The 16070-nt window shown below is 39.7% G+C and overlaps 1 protein-coding gene across 5 annotated transcripts in view; it reads left to right on the top strand.

The window, feature by feature from the left end:
- The window catches only part of LOC122790904 (flocculation protein FLO11-like), a 319945-nt gene that overhangs the window by 270658 nt on the left and 33217 nt on the right, over positions 1 to 16070 (top strand). For all 5 annotated transcript variants that reach the window (XM_044058584.1, XM_044058588.1, XM_044058586.1 and 2 more), the window contains exon 3: positions 7883 to 9043. In XM_044058584.1, coding sequence (XP_043914519.1) covers positions 7883 to 9043 — 1161 coding nt within the window. The remainder of the gene's footprint in view (positions 1 to 7882; positions 9044 to 16070) is intronic.

Genomic DNA, 16070 nt, shown 5'->3' on the forward strand with positions numbered 1-16070 from the left:
AACATTTGCCATTAACCCGAGGAAAAATTCTTTGGATCCTACTCAGGGTTTAAACATACCTATACAAGCAATTCTAGGCAGAAATCCTAAATCTTCTAGACTTTGTTGCATATTTGGGAGCCATGCACATGATCTGCCATAGTTTCTATGTGAACTTGTATATCTAATCTTCCTTCCCAATCAATCTTCTGATTGATTACTATAGTTATTGTGTAATATTTTGTATGCCTTGCTAATTATCACCTTTTTTAACAGCAGCTTCTGTTCTAGATTCAATTAAAAACTCAACCAGTACAGGTCTTTCATTTAGGATTCCCCTTTCTCTTTGTTTATATTCTGATATCAATCCCAGATAGGGAAGGCAATCACTAATCAAAATCCAAATGTCTTCTTGGCTTTGTCCCATTCTATTACATTTCCTTCTCTTAATTATTTGTTCCCAATACCTTGGTTCTTTTGCCAGCTTCCTCCAGTAAATTCCACCCTCCTCTTGTCCATTCACTGTAGCCCTAATTACAATCATCCCTATCAGCAGAATCTCCTTTCGCAATTTCCATGTTGGTTTCATTCTTTGTCTACTTTCTGCTACTTTATGAATATAATATTCTGTGTGACTGTTGTTATTCTCCTTAAGGATTTGTGTCCAAAATCCCATTCTTTCCCTAATTCTTGAATTACCCCCTCCCCATTTTATCATCATCCCCTTCCACTCTAAAGTGTATCTTTCTGCTTGTGTTATGTAAAAGAGCTTAACTGTGTAGCTCCGGAATATTCCTTTAAATCAGTTAATCCTGTTGTTTTGTTGGGAGGATCAACTTATCCCACTTGACTCTTGCCCTCTTCCTCTCCCAAATAAAAGTTTTTAATTTTTTATTACTTATTGTCCACAACATCTCCTCTGGTTGAGAAAAATATGCCTTATCTGTGTATACAACTAAAGGGACTAAAAATGTATTCTGTTTGTAATTTGCAATCCATATCAATAGGCAAAAGTTTCCACTTTCTCAATTTTTGCATTATCTTTTGTTTACATATCCTTAGCCACCATAAACCAATCATTTTTAATCCATACTCCTAAATACTTAATTTTATCATGTCCCTATAAAATATGGGTATTGTTGGACTAATTCATTTGTGCGTAAATTGTTTATATAGTCTTTGCTTAATCTTCATTAATTTTATACACTGAGATGTCCTTTTCTGGTTCTATCAGGTACAAAATATCATCTGCAAATAATGCCAACTTTTCTTGAGCACCATACCAATTAATATGCTTGAATTTCTGAGTCCCTTATTTTTCTTTGCCAGTGGTTCTAAATATAATACAAATAACACAGGGGAAAGAGTACACCCATGCCTGGTTTCTCTGTTCAGACAGAAGTTATCATTTCCCTCCAATTCCTCATATGTCCTTCTAATTAACCTTATTATTGTATCAAGAAATGCAAATGCTTCCATTGCCCTACTCATAAAATACCAGCTTACTCTGTTGAATGCTTTCTTTGCATCAAGACCCTCCAACAACAGCAGTGTTTTCTTACATTCTGCTTACCTCTGGATTATCAATGTTCTATTAATGTTGTCAAATGTTTGCACCTCCTCCACAAAACCACATTGGTCCATATCTATCAATTTTGGCATCACCTTTGCCATTCTTTTAGTCATTAAAGACATAAACACTTTATAATCATGGCTTAGAATTGAAATGGGACTATATGAAGTTGGATCAGATGGGTCTTTACTGTCTTTAGGTATTACAGCCACCAAAACATTTTATTCTGTATTTTCAATAATGTTTTAGTTATTCTAACATGATCAAGATAAAACTTCAAGGATACACCACGAGGAGTAGGAGTAAAATTCTGTCTTTTATTCCAAATAACACATGAAACAAGGTAAAAAAGATAAGCGCTTTCGCATGCGCTATGCACGCTTCATCAGATCTATTTAAACAACAATAAAACATTTCTTATATAGCAAGTGTCGACCAATAAAAAACAAACATCTTAATTGATGTTTGTTTTTTATTGGTTGACACTTGCTATATAAGAAATGTTTTATTGTTGTTTAAATAGATCTGATGAAGCGTGCATAGCGCACGTGAAAGCGCTTATCTTTTTTACCTTGTTTCATGTGTTATTTGGAATAAAAGACAGAATTTTACTCCTACTCCTCGTGGTGTATCCTTGAAGTTTTATCTTGATCATCGGTTGCTGTTTTGTTTTTGCTGAAGGATACTTTGGAATCTAGTGGTATTATTTCACGTTTTAGTTATTCTAACATGTTACTGTAATAAGCACGGTCTTTTTCTCACTAGTAGAGTTGCAACAAGAGAATCCAGTATCCTGGGTAGCATCTCCATTTCACACCCCCCACATCCTGGCTCCCTATTATGCTGTCGCAGACGCAGGTTGTCAAATGCATCTTTGCCGAACTGAAAAGTGCAAAAAGGCAAAATACCGAAGCAGCTTTTCAGCTAATTCTTTCCCTGGGAAAGAATTCACTTGGTCGCCTTCACTACTTTGCCATTTTCGACACTGTAGTACAATCTTGGAGTTGGTATATTTAAGTAGGGTGGTGTTTTACAGTTTTTTTGGAACAGCACTTTTTTCCCTTGGAAAAAAATTGCTGTTCTCTGGTTTCGACATTGTAAGCTTTCACTTACATGGGGTCAATTATGTGTCGTTTGCTCTTCTGAGCGTGCAATGCCATAATATTGACCCCCCATCAATTATAAAAAAGCAAAAAAAAAAACAGTTGGACAGCTTAAAATATGGCATTTAAGCAATTGTAATTTTGATTGCTTATAAACTGCTTGTAGTTTAACTATCTTTAAAAGGACAGTTTGATAATTAGCTATTAAAGCTTGTAAACAAAAAAAACTTGCAGCATTCCCTACAAGCTGGTACCCTGGGGAAATGCATTATTTGCCCCACCTTGCCATGACACTACACATGACATTTGCAAAATCATAAAAAAGGTACCAATTTGTATTATATTATCTGGTAGTTTAGATTAATTTAAATCATCAGCTGATGATTAAGTACTCATCCTTAAAGGCCTCATGCCACATCACCAGTTTTATTGAAATTATGAAACCAAGTAATGTATTAATTTGGTGCCTCTTTTTTCACGGGTTTATGTAATCTTCCTTCCAGCTTTGCTCAACCTGTTTATAAGTTACTGCACTTTACACATGAAGCAGGGATGAGTGAACTTGTGTTTTTTTAACCTATCCAGCAATGATACACTGTCTTCACTGATTGCATCAATGGATTTCTAGAGTAGCCCTGAAGTGTTCTTGCTTTGTTATTGCTCCTTAATTTATTAAAGCAGGGAAAAAATGATACAATACAGTTTGTCAAAGCTGGGATTTGCTGTGCCTGCCTGGTCAAATCTGAAAGACCAAATGAACATCTCATTAAGGATTGTGTTCACAGGAGGGGAAGCTCCTCACTGGAACTAGTATGAATAATTCTGGGGTTACATTCTTCTTGATGAGTTTCTAATTTAATTTTTCCATGTTGGATGAATGGGCTTTAGCAAGCTTACTTCCAAAGAACCACGTGACATTCATTTAGCTTAAAGCAGATAAAACTGCTATTCCAGAATATTGCTACTCACATTAGCTATGGTATAGAGGTTTGACTCAAGGGACCATTCCTCCGGTGGCCATCAGGTTAAGATTTAAGATTTTTATATGAAACATAATATAGTTGTGGACAGAGGAGAGCCTCCAGTCAACATACACCCTGTCCACCATCCATTCCTTTATACTGGTGGCAGTGGAGAAGATCCAGTCTCCACTGCCCCTGTCCAATATCTTTTCTTTTACACTGGTTGCAGTTGCACAAATCCAGTCACCACTGCCCCACTATCATTTCATTTACATTGGTAACAATGAAGTAGATCTAACCACCACTGCCTTTGTCCACCATCTTTTCCTTTGCATTGGCAACAGTGATGCATATTCAGTCACCACTGCCCTTGTCCACCATCTTTTCCTTTACATTGGTAACAGTGGTGCACATCCAATCACCACTACCCCTGTCCACTAACTTTTCCTTTACATTGGTGGCAGTTGATCAGATCCAGTCACCACTGACCTACTTCCATTCCAAGCTATTATATGAGAAGATATTGGCACTTACCAGGCTAACCTATAAACCAGTACTAAGGTCCATAGGTATATACTAAGCTAATGGCCACCATGGCCTATATAAGCCTAACCACACAACCCAATCTAATTGCGTCCCTATGTATAATGGTGTTTACTAGGAGGGGTATATTAGTTAGGAAATTTCTAAAGGTTATGCCAGGGAAGGGGGGGATGTAGTTATTTTAGGCATAGTTACTTCTGCCTCTGTCTATCAGAGACATGGGGTCCAGACCTGTGCGAATTTTGACTTCCCATCCATTGGTCAAGGCTATGCTTAAATAGTGTTAGGAATGGACTCTGCTTCACATGGATGGAAAGCCTGTTCCAGAGCACGGAGATCCTCTGAGACACATATCTGTCTCACCAGTTTGTACTATTCATGTTGCAAGAAAATTTTAAATCCTTAGATTTGGTGATTATGATGCTGTTTGTTTATTTATTTATTTATTAACATTTGTTGACCGGGAAAGTCCACACTGGGTCAGAGACCCATTTTCAGTGGAGGCCCGGGGAGAAAAGCTCCACAAGCAAAATACAAAGGAACACAATAATTAAAATACAATGTAACAATGTACAATGTAACAATGTTACTGATATAACAGGAAGAAACAACATAGAATATATACACACACAGAAGATATGACAGGTAGAAAATAAAACAAGAATTTTACAATTGAATAATAGTGTTACAGCATTTCCTTCTTTGGTGAGATTTCCAGTCTCCTACATAGTAAGAATACACTAATAAATGTGAAGACTGGGTTTCTGCAAAGATTTTGTCATTGTAGTATTTGATTACGTATATTGTTTAAGGTGGTTTGCTTTTGAGGCAGGTGCAGGGTGGATTGTCTAGATAATGTGTTTTTAAGGCTACCTTAAAGGCTTTTGGGTGATCAATTTGGGTTATTTTAGATGGAAGGTTATTCCATAGCTTAGCTATGGTACTGGAGAACAGGCATTGTCCTGCTCTTTTGTTGGCTTTAGGTACTGTAAGCATCAGTTTACAGGAAGATCTTAGTGTTCTAGTGGGGGTGTATGTTTGTAGGATTGAGTTAAGGGCAGGGCAGTCATTTGGTTTAGAAATTAGTTTGTGGGCTAAGGTTAGTTGGGTGTATTGTAGATGGTGGGAAAACTCTAGCCATCTTAGTTCAGTTATGGCATGGCAGTGATGAGAACAGTGAGGTTTTCCAGAGGTGAATTTGGCAATTTTGTTATAACAGGATTGTAATTTATTACTAAAGGTTGTGTGCAGGTTAGTGAAAATGGCACTATCATATAGAAGGGAGGGGATGTGTAGGGTATTGGCTAGTTTTATTTTGGTATACTTATCCAGGTAGAGTTTGTGGCGGTATAGTTTATCTAGTTTGAAATGGGTTTTCTTGATTGCAGTTAGGATGTATCTAGTTTGAAATGGGTTTTCTTGATTGCAGTTAGGATGTGTTGTTCGTATGTGAGTTTATCATCTATTGTAATATCTAGTAATTTAGCTGTTTTTTCTGTGCCGTTTTTAGCCAGGATTTTAAAGTCAATGCTGGGTGGTTTTGTTGAGAAAAGTAGAAGTTTAGTTTAGTTTATCGAGGGTTTAGCATTAGTTGTGCATTAATAAGCCATGATTCAATAGAAGTAAAAGCATGTTGTGTAACTGTGAGGAAGTCTGAGAAAGTTTTAGAGGTGGATATAAATGTTGAATCAACAGCTTATTGGATGATGTTCTGGATTAGGGGGGCTTTGTGCTGGTCATTGATGAAGATATTGAACAGTAGTAGACCTAAAATGGATCCCTGTGGTACTCCTATATTGTTAGGTTGGTACTGAGATTGCGCATTTAACTATTTTACTGATTGTTCCCTGTTCTGTATGCAGGAGGTAACTAGCCGAGGGATTTTTAGTTGGTTTACTAGTTTAACATGTGACACTGTGTCGAAAGTCTTAGATAGGTCTAATGGGATTACTGAGGTAGGATGGCCTGCATCCAAGGCTTTGTTGACAGATTCTGTGAAAGATAATAGGGCAGTAATGGTGCTATGGCCTGGCTGGAAACCATGTTGGGTAGAGGATAGAAGAGCATTATTTGAGAGGTGTTTAAGTAGTTGTGAGTGAACACATTTTTCCAAGATTTTAGATAGAGGGGAGAGTATAAAGATAGGGCGGTAGTTGGCAAGATCATAGGAGTTACCCCCTTTGTGTAGTGGAGTAATGATGGATTTTATTCAACAGGAGAGGAACGTAAGATTCAGTGAGAGAGCAATTTATAAAAACGGTAACTGGATATGCTATTGAGCTAGCTGCTATTTGCAGATATTCTGTGGGAAGGTTATCTGCAGACAGCTAGCAAGGTTTGAGTTGTTTTAGGAATTTCAAAATCAGAGAGGTGGCTACAGGTTGAATAGTGAAGGAGTTGCCTGGTTGTGTAGTGGTGGTGTGTTCTGTTTGAATTGGGAAGTGTATGTTTGAGCTGGATGGGCAGTCTTTGAGTAGCTTTTGGATGGTAGAGATGAAGTGGGTATTAAAGGTTTGGGAGATTTCCTGTGGGCTTTTTTCTGGTGCAGAGGATGGGTTTTCGATGGTGCCTGGGTTAAATAGAGAGGAGGCAGACTTCCAAAAATGTTTGGGATTGTTATATGAAGTGGATAGTTTATCAGAGAAATAATCTTTTTTATTTTGTATTATTAGATGTTTTGATTTGTTGCAGAGTTGTTTGTAGTGGAGTTCATTTCGTTGTGTTCTGTCTCTCAGACATATTTTCCATGCATTGTTTCTAAGAGACATAGTTTGTTTGGTTAGTCTTGTTAACCGTGGTTAGTTTTGATTTGTTTAGTACCCGTAGGAGCTTGTTTTGTGGATGTGCAAAAGATCCATCAGAGCTGGATTTGAGAATGCCTTTTATGCATGGAATCTGACTCTATTCTGTGCCATACAGCATGTTGCTAGGTAACATACTGCATACCTCTCTTAATTCCACTGCAGCCTGAATCCCAGCATCTAACAGTATATTCACCAACAAAGAGGTCTGGGACTGACAGATGCTTATGTGGAATGCCTATAAATAATTCATCAGGAAGGGGCACTCTTGCCATAAATAGCTTGTCCAGTTCTTTCTTTATCTGTATAAACAGTCCCTTTGTTTTCATGTATAATTAACAAAAATTTCTTCTATTAAAGCATGCAGGTTCATTTGAAAGCAGATGTCATACACTTGTATACAAATCTATGTGACTGAGAAATTGTAATGTAATAAATTATATGAGATGCGCATCTAAAAAACCTTTCTTTCCTTCTTTCTTTCTCTCCCTCTGAGTATATTTCTCTTTCTTTGCCTGCTGCTGTTTGTCTCTCTCATATGTGGAGTTTCAGGTAGGAAACATACTCCAAGACAGTGGATTTTTACAGCAGTGGTGTACAGGCATATGACAGTAATGACGTCATTATAGCTACAAAGTATGTAAGCTATAACTGTGATTTAAGTTCTATTGGTTACCTAATACGGTCTTGCAGATTTAAATGCTGTTGTATATGATTTTATGCACGCAGTGTTATGTGACAACATTTGCTGTCTTTCAGGACTCTCAGTCAACATTTTAGTCTAAGTATTAAATCTTTTTGTTTCATTCTTCCATAACATGAATGCATGCTGCATTATAATACAATATTAGCCATGCAAATAGCAGTTTTGCAGCGTGCATATACTAATTTAAAAGATTTTGTTTCTCTGTTCAAAAACAGTGAAATTAACAACACAGACAACAACAACAACATCAACTAAAGAAACAAAAACTACAGCAGTGTCACCTGCAGCAGTGACAGCCTCCGAACAAATAACTGCAACTACAACATCTACAACAAACAAAATAACTTCAGGAACAACACTGACAAGTCAAGGATCAATACTAACCAATACACCTGAAGCACCAAACCCAGCAAACACAAATGAGCAAACTAGAGATAAAACAACAGTTCCAACTCAGGAATCAACAACCATGCTGACCACAGGGCAATCAATACTTTCAACACCTATAGTACAAAAAACAACATTGACAATAAAGGAACAATCAGAAAGTAATACATTGTCGTCATCACAAACACCTCAGCAGGAAAGCACAAAAGAGATAACAGGAGGAACAGAAATAAGCAATACTGGTACCAAAGAAAAATCTCAGACAACATCCGAACAAACAGAAGACACAACACAAATTACTTCTTTACGAAGTTCAAATAGTCCAGCAACATTAGTAAGCATTACTTCTCTTAAAACTGTAAGTACAGAATTACTGCTAGAAACTGCTTCTGCTAAAAGTATCATTGAGACCACACAACTTCCAGTCATCTCTTCCACAGGAGCTGTAACAGAAAAACAAAATCTGGAAACTACTTCTGTAGTAGTGCTGACTCAGACACCATCAGAAGTATCTATAGAAATTACAACAGAGACAAGAAGTGCAAGCACAGTAACGTCATCAGAATTATTGACACAAAGAATAACCGAGGCACCGCCAGGTGATACAACATCCTTAGAACAGATGACTAAGACAGAAACTCCAGGAACGGAGGAATCAGCTACTGCAACTGCTACAGAAGTAACACCAGCAGAAAGTGCAGCTGTTTCAGTAACATCAAATATACTGTCAACTGGAAGTCCAGAAGAGACGCAACCACCAATTACTGCATATGTAGAAACTGCAGCTAAAACATCACTAGCTCAAGAAACTTCAGCTGAGGCAACTACATCATCAAAAACAGCTGAGATAACTGTGCCTCCAGGAAGAGTTTCTACAGAAACTGCAACAATTCCACAACCAGGAGCATATACTGAAAATACAGAAGAAACTTCACTTCCACAATCGCAAGTCACCTCTACAGAAAATACATTTAACCAGGAAACTTCAGGTATAAAACAAATGTCATTAAAATTCTGTTCTGTGTCAAAAATGTGCTCTTCACATGTTAGTTTGATTATCAGAAACAGTTATATGTTTACATTCATAATAGTTTCCATTTCTTCCAAATGAAAAAGGATTTGACAGTTGGATGTCCAGCAGATTTTAATATAAACATTACACAAAGGAATGCGTCAGCATAACGTCATCAAAGGTAATTCAAGGAAAATACAGCTTGTTTAAGCAAGGAAGGAAAAGGCAGCCATCACTTTTGCACTGAATGCTCTGGAAGCACAGGGGAAGTAAAGTAATTTTGATAGGATGATATAGTATGCAAGTGTAGACTGTGGAGTTTAGCCTCACATCTCCTGCAATCAGCCACCTTAGTTACTATAGGCAAATAGAGTAAGACACACTGAATTGCTTACCCTGAAAGAAAGAGAAAAACTTTACAGTCAGCCTGGGATGACATGCTCGACAAGCCACGATGCTTCGCTAGGGATGGCTTGCACCTGTCACCTCTGGGCTTTCGGATATTGGCAAAGGCTCTTGCTACCCCCATAGTGCCTTTTTTAGGCAAGGCTCAAAAGACAAACCTACCTCCATAGGTATCACAAGGGATAAGAAACTAAGAGTAATGCTACTCAACGCCAGAAGTCTAAACCTCAAGATGCACGCACTCAAAACTCTCCTTAGCATGGAGAACATCGATATCTGTGCAGTAACAGAAACCTCGTTCAAGGCTCCCGAGAGCACCCCAGTATTACCAGGTTATACCTCATACCATGCTTTTCGGCCACAAAACTTGGACTGAACCACAAAAGGAGGGGGAGTATCAATATTCGTCAAAGATACCCACACCTCCAGGTTGGTGGCACAGCACGAAGCATCAGAGACTATCCATGTGCAACTAACTGTGGGTAAAACTGCCTTCCAGTTTATAGCCTGCTACAGACCACCCTCCCAAACACAGGAACCCCACTTGGCCTTCCTGAGAATACTGGAAAATATGAAGGTCTCTCCAAACACCATTATATTGGGCGACTTCAACTACCCAAACATAGACTGGGAGCATTACTCTAGCTCCAACACCCTAGCCCAAAGGTTCCTAGAATTTATAAACTCAAATGCTATGGAACAACTTGTTACCACTCCCACAAGAGGGGAAAACATACTGGACCTGATCATCGCCAACATGGGGACACTATGCTCCAGACCAGAAGTGTATCCCTCACTGGTAAGATCAGACCATAAACTAATCTCACTGGATATTCACATCCCGACCCCACCCCCTGCCCAGAAAACCACAGTGAAAAACTTCTCTAAAGCAAAATTCACACACCTCAAAACCGAGGCGAAATCCTTCAAAGCCCCCAGGCCTGTGGAAAATACAGCCCAGACCATGGAATCCTTTATAAACGCATTCTATGAACACCTTCAGGAATGCATGGATCATGCAATCCCATATAAAACCAAGACCCAATCCTCCAAAGGTAGACATCCTGTCTGGTGGACCCCAGCCATAAACAAACTATACAATAGAAGGAGGAAGCTACTACATGATAGAGCAAAATCCCAAAAAGGGAAGGCATCTCTGATCAGTATTAGCAAAAAACTACGGGCACTCATAAAATCGTCTAAGGCCAGCTTCGAGAGAAAAATTGCACAGGACACTAAGGATAATCACAAGGCTTTCTTTAGTTATGTTAGGAACCTGGGTGGGAATTCCCAGATATGCTCAGAATTAGTCCAAAATGACAAAAAATACACCGAGCTCACAGACATTGCCAACATCCTAGCTGACAGGTTCAGTGCAAACTTCTCCCCCCTCTCCCCACCAAAAGGGAAAATATCTATCCCAACAGAGTGCTGTCCCCCCTGACATCTCAGATGCTCAGGTAAGAGCCGCCCTCTCCAAAGCAAAAAACACAGCATCAATGGGACCAGAAGAGCTAAACCCAAACATAAAACTACTGTTCAATCTTAGCCTTACTACAGGATATGTACCCAAAGTGTGGCGTACAGCAACAGTGGTCCCTCTCCACGAAGGTGGTGTCTCAATGGATCCTGGAAACTATCGCCCCATAAGCCTGACTAGCTTGGTCTGCAAAGCTATGGAAAGGATCATCATGGACCTCATAAATAAAGATATTGGGGACCTACAGACACTGGATCCTACCCAGTTTGGCTTTGTTAAGGGCAGATCCTGCCTCTTAAACCTGGTTGATTTCTTTGAAACAGTCACCAAGGCCATTGACGAGGGGAAGGTGGTCCACACAGCCTACCTGGACCTCGCAAAAGCCTTCGATACAATACCCCACTCGGGCATTATAGATAAGCTCACCAGCTTAAATATAAACCCCTATGTCACTAGATGGGTTGCAAACTGGCTCAAGGACAGAACCCACATGGTTAAAATTGCTGGAGCCATGTCAGACTCCAAACCAGTTACAAGTGGTGTCCCACAAGGCTCAGTCCTGGGACCTCTCTTGTTCGGTATATATTTCTCGGTACAGGCCAACACGGAAGGACTGTGGCTGACCAAGTTCGCAGATGACTGCAAACTGGGCACCATAATCAACTCTCCAGCCGACACAAGCATCCTCCAAAAGGGCCTCATAGAAACAGACAACTGGTGCCAGAGCCATGGCCTCAAGCTAAATGCCAAAAAGTGTATAGTCATCCCCTTTGGCAAAAACAAAGTGCCCACAAATTACCACATAGGTGGTAATCCATTAAGTACAGAAGAAGTCATTAGGGACCTGGGGACCCAAGTTGATAGCAATCTCTCATTTGACAACCACGTGGCCAAAGTGGTTAGAAAAACATTTTATATAGCCCACCTAATCATGAAGGGATTCACATCTAGATCAGGGGAGGTCATTGTGCCTCTTTACTCATCCCTCATCAGGCCCATAATGGAGTACAATGCCCCTTTTGGGATGTACCTTACCAGACACCTGCAGCAACTGGAAAGACCCCAAAAGTACCTCACCAAGAGGATCAAAGGGCTCAAACAGATGCCATATGCTGCCCGGTTAAAGAAACTCCAGCTCTACTCAGTAGCATACCGCCTGCTCAGAGGCGATCTGTGCCTGACGTATAAAGCCATGTCCAACCCAGAATTAATGGACATGCTGCACCTCAGAAAATCCAAATCCCATCGAGCTAAGTGCTCGAGAGACTTAAACCTCAGCACTGAAATAAATAGGACATGCTGGAGGGACAGATTCATAGCCCAGAGGCTCCCTTCACTCTGGAATAAAATCCCAGTCCAGGTTAGGCAGAGTCCCACATTGACTCTCTTCAAGAGGAATCTTGATGAGTGGATGGGAGATCGTAGGTTTACCCCGGCTATCACTTCTGTGTCACTGTTAGACAGAGGCACAGTATACTAACCTCAAAAAAAGGCATAGCAAAATTAATTTAAAATGGGTGGCGAAAGCCAAACACACTCTGGCTAGGCTTATAAATGCCCTAGGGCAGATAGCCTAGTATAAACCTATAAACCTATGAACCTATAAAGCATGTCCCTAGGGCAAAGACAGAAAAAATGAGAGAGAGAGAGAGAGGGAGAGAGAGAGAGAGAGAGAGAGAGAGAGAGAGAGAGAGTGGGGGGTGGGGACTTACAGAAGCTTTGCTGAAACTCAGGCTTGAACAGAGTGTGGGTATCAGTGAGCAAATGGAACATATTGAATCAAGTGTTCAGTAGACTAATGGGGGTTAGAGATCTACAAGGCAAAAGTAATAATGTCTCAGAATGATTTATAGTCCTTCCTGTACTTTTTGTTCCCCAGCTGACTTCAGTGGTGCAGAGCCAGGCATTACCCAGCAGTGCCAAATGTTTACCTTATAAGGGGTGAATACTGGGTGCTAGGATCCCCACAGTTGTCTTACTCTGAAGATATTTCACCTCCTTTCAGTCCCTAGCTCACCCTTTTGACATACTAAAACTTCAAATCCTTGAAATATGTGCAGGTGACAATGTTAGCCTCACCCAAGTAAATTTAAATTGCCTTTGTGCAGCTACCACTAGGCATGCCTTAAGTTTGCCATGATAATGAAATGTGTCTCTCTCTTCTCAAGGAAAATGAGCTGAACAAAGACCTATTTCTTCTACCAGGCCTTTCAAAACCTAGACTGCTAACTAAATGTATTACAAGAAATTTAGCAGATATCTTATCCCAATGTCAACAAACAGGCCTAATCTTGCAAAACACCACAATCCAAGAGGTATGGGACTGCAGGGAAGCACATTTCATTGTTAAGAAATGTATTCAATAATTACCTGAAAGGGTGGCTGGAAGAGAAGGCAGCAACAAAGATGTACCAGTACAGAATTCAAATGGGAATTAAGTGCCCTGTATTGTTAAATGAAAGACTGAGGAACAATGACACAAACTGTCTAAAAAGAGAGAAGCAGAAAAAAGAGGTGAGGATAAATAGATGATGCTTCCCTACACCTCATCAAATTCAACCCAATGAGGACTCAACCCTCTGAGCTCCTCTTCCTAATGTTGAACCCCTTGACCACCATTTTCCATAGGAAATCATTCATAGTGCAATTTCTAAGTGCATGCCAGCAACGATTCCCCTTTGCCACTGAGTTTGGCTTTTTTTGTGTTTATGGTGTTTATAAGTTTGGGAATGTCAAGGGCAAGCCCCCCCCCCCCAGTAGCATTTCATTGAGCTGAATTCAGTTGGCTGTGTCTTTCTTGGGCAGAAACTTGATGACTCATAGGTGAAGTGATGAGTGGGAAAAATTATAGGAAGATGAGGCATAGGACAGGGGATGAAAAAGGGCCAGCACATATGCCAGAAGAAAGAAACTAACCACTAATTGAAAATTATTCATTGTCAATGGAGTCTCTACAGGCTCAGCTCCAAGACTTGAACAGTACCTAATGCTTTTATATTTATTTAATGGATTGTGAGGTCATATTAGTGTCAGTACTTTTTCATGATTACAGGGTGTTATTCTTATCCTTACGCTTGTGTGACCCCACCCTCATTATATTTTAACTAAGAGGGTGTGAAGGGTAAAACCCCCAATGTGGAGGATGTAGCGGGGATGGCCACTGGAAAAAAAAATGATTTCATAAATATCACCTTCAGGTTCATGAGTGAGTATGTGTATTACTACTTGCAACTTCACAAGTTTTTTTTTTTTTACATTGCTGAGTTTACAGTTGACAACAGGTTCCTCAATTCCTCACAGAAGATAAAAAAGACAGCAAAGCTCAGCCAGTGGTAAGAAGTGACCTTATAGAATGCACTATTCAGGGAGTAAGAACTGGGTAAGAACAATTCTTCAGTTATATTGTGAAATACAGGAAGAAAGCTCAGCACAGTGGGATACTTGAATATTCCTGTGGTGCTGTTCAATCTCTCCTTAAGAACTAAGTGTTCCTCAGGACTGGAAGAAGATGACAGTAGCTTACTTTGGAAAAAGTAGGTGCAGAATGAGACAGGAAACCACAGGCTTGATAATCTCACTTTCATCTCAATAATAGCTATCTAGAGGCTTCTTTGAGGAATAGTGTTAAAGTTCCTGAATCCTAAATTACCTGAAGGTTGATGACACTATAGTTTTAAGTAAAAAACGATTTGGCCAATGCAACTTATTCTAGTTTAAGAAATATGCACTATTAATGAGGGCAAAGAAACATTGTGGTTATAGTATGCCTGAACATCAGCAAGGCCTTTAGCACAAACTTTCCAAGAAGTAAGTGAGAAAATTTAAGCACAGTGTTATGCTAAAGCTTTGAAAAAAAAAACAAGTCAACCATGACAAGAAAAACTTTTATCTCAAACCCCCAACAGCCTAACAAAATAAACCCCAAAAATTCTGGAACTCCATCAATCAAATCCTTCCCCATGGCAACCCCTCAGCACCTAACTCCTGTCCAAATAACATCCCCCCTTGAAACTGTCACTTTATTCAACTCCTACTTTATTAATACTGTCTGTAAGCTGATACAGACCCCTAACTCCTCTAACTATGCTGATCCTCCCACTCCCTCAATTAACAGCTCCTTATCTCTAAAACCTATTCCCACCAGCCACATAAAAAATTCCTACTTAAGGTTAAACCATGCTCACCATCTGTGAATAACCTACCTCTATTTTTCCTCAGGTTGCTGTTAACTACATCTCCTATCCCATCTCCATTGTTAAACTGTTCTATTAGGGAATCCACTGTACCCTCAAAATGGAAACAATGTTATAGCATTCCTATCCATGAGGGAGGTAACTCCACTGAACTCTTGAACTGCTGGCCCATAGCAACCCTGTCCCCCTCTCCAAAATACTCAAAAAATGTGTACACAAGCAACTTATGGACTATCTTCACCAAGAAAACCTACTCACTACCACCCAATGCAGTTTTCATCCCAACCACAGCGCCGCTACTGCCCTCATTTCTTTCACTCACTCAATCTTCCTGGCCAGACACAACAACAAACTTACTTCTTGTCTCTTTCTAGACCTCCCCAAAGCATTCCACACTGTCTCACATCCCGTGCTACTTCCCAAACTCTCTGACCAAGGCCTTTCCAGTACCACCATTTCTTGGTTTTCTGACTATCTCTGCAACAGACCAAAATCTGTCAAATGTCTCTCATTACTATTTCCATTTCTCCCTATCAAAATGGCAGTCCCCAGGGGTCATTTCTTGTTGCTTTACTATTTAATATTTTCACAAATAACTTACATACTTCCTGTCCACAACCCTCCCTCATACAATACACTGATGACTCCACAATCATCTCAACTTCTGACACCCTCTCTGACCTACACACCCTTACACAAAACTCCTTTATTTCAATTCAAAACTGACTGCCTAATAACCAACTCCTCCTAAACCCTAAGAAGACCAAACTTCTGTCATTCCTCCCAAAATCTCTCACACATCTTAATCCTACCTTTTCCATTAATAATAGCACTGTTATAACTGAAGAAACTCACGTGGAGTCACCACAGATGACCAACTCAAGTTTGACAAACATGTCCATCACTGAATAAAGATAACACATCAA

Source organism: Protopterus annectens, chromosome 16.part0, assembly GCF_019279795.1.
Source record: "Protopterus annectens isolate FY-2018-M chromosome 16.part0, PAN1.0, whole genome shotgun sequence".
In the NCBI taxonomy this organism is placed as follows: domain Eukaryota; kingdom Metazoa; phylum Chordata; order Ceratodontiformes; family Protopteridae; genus Protopterus; species Protopterus annectens.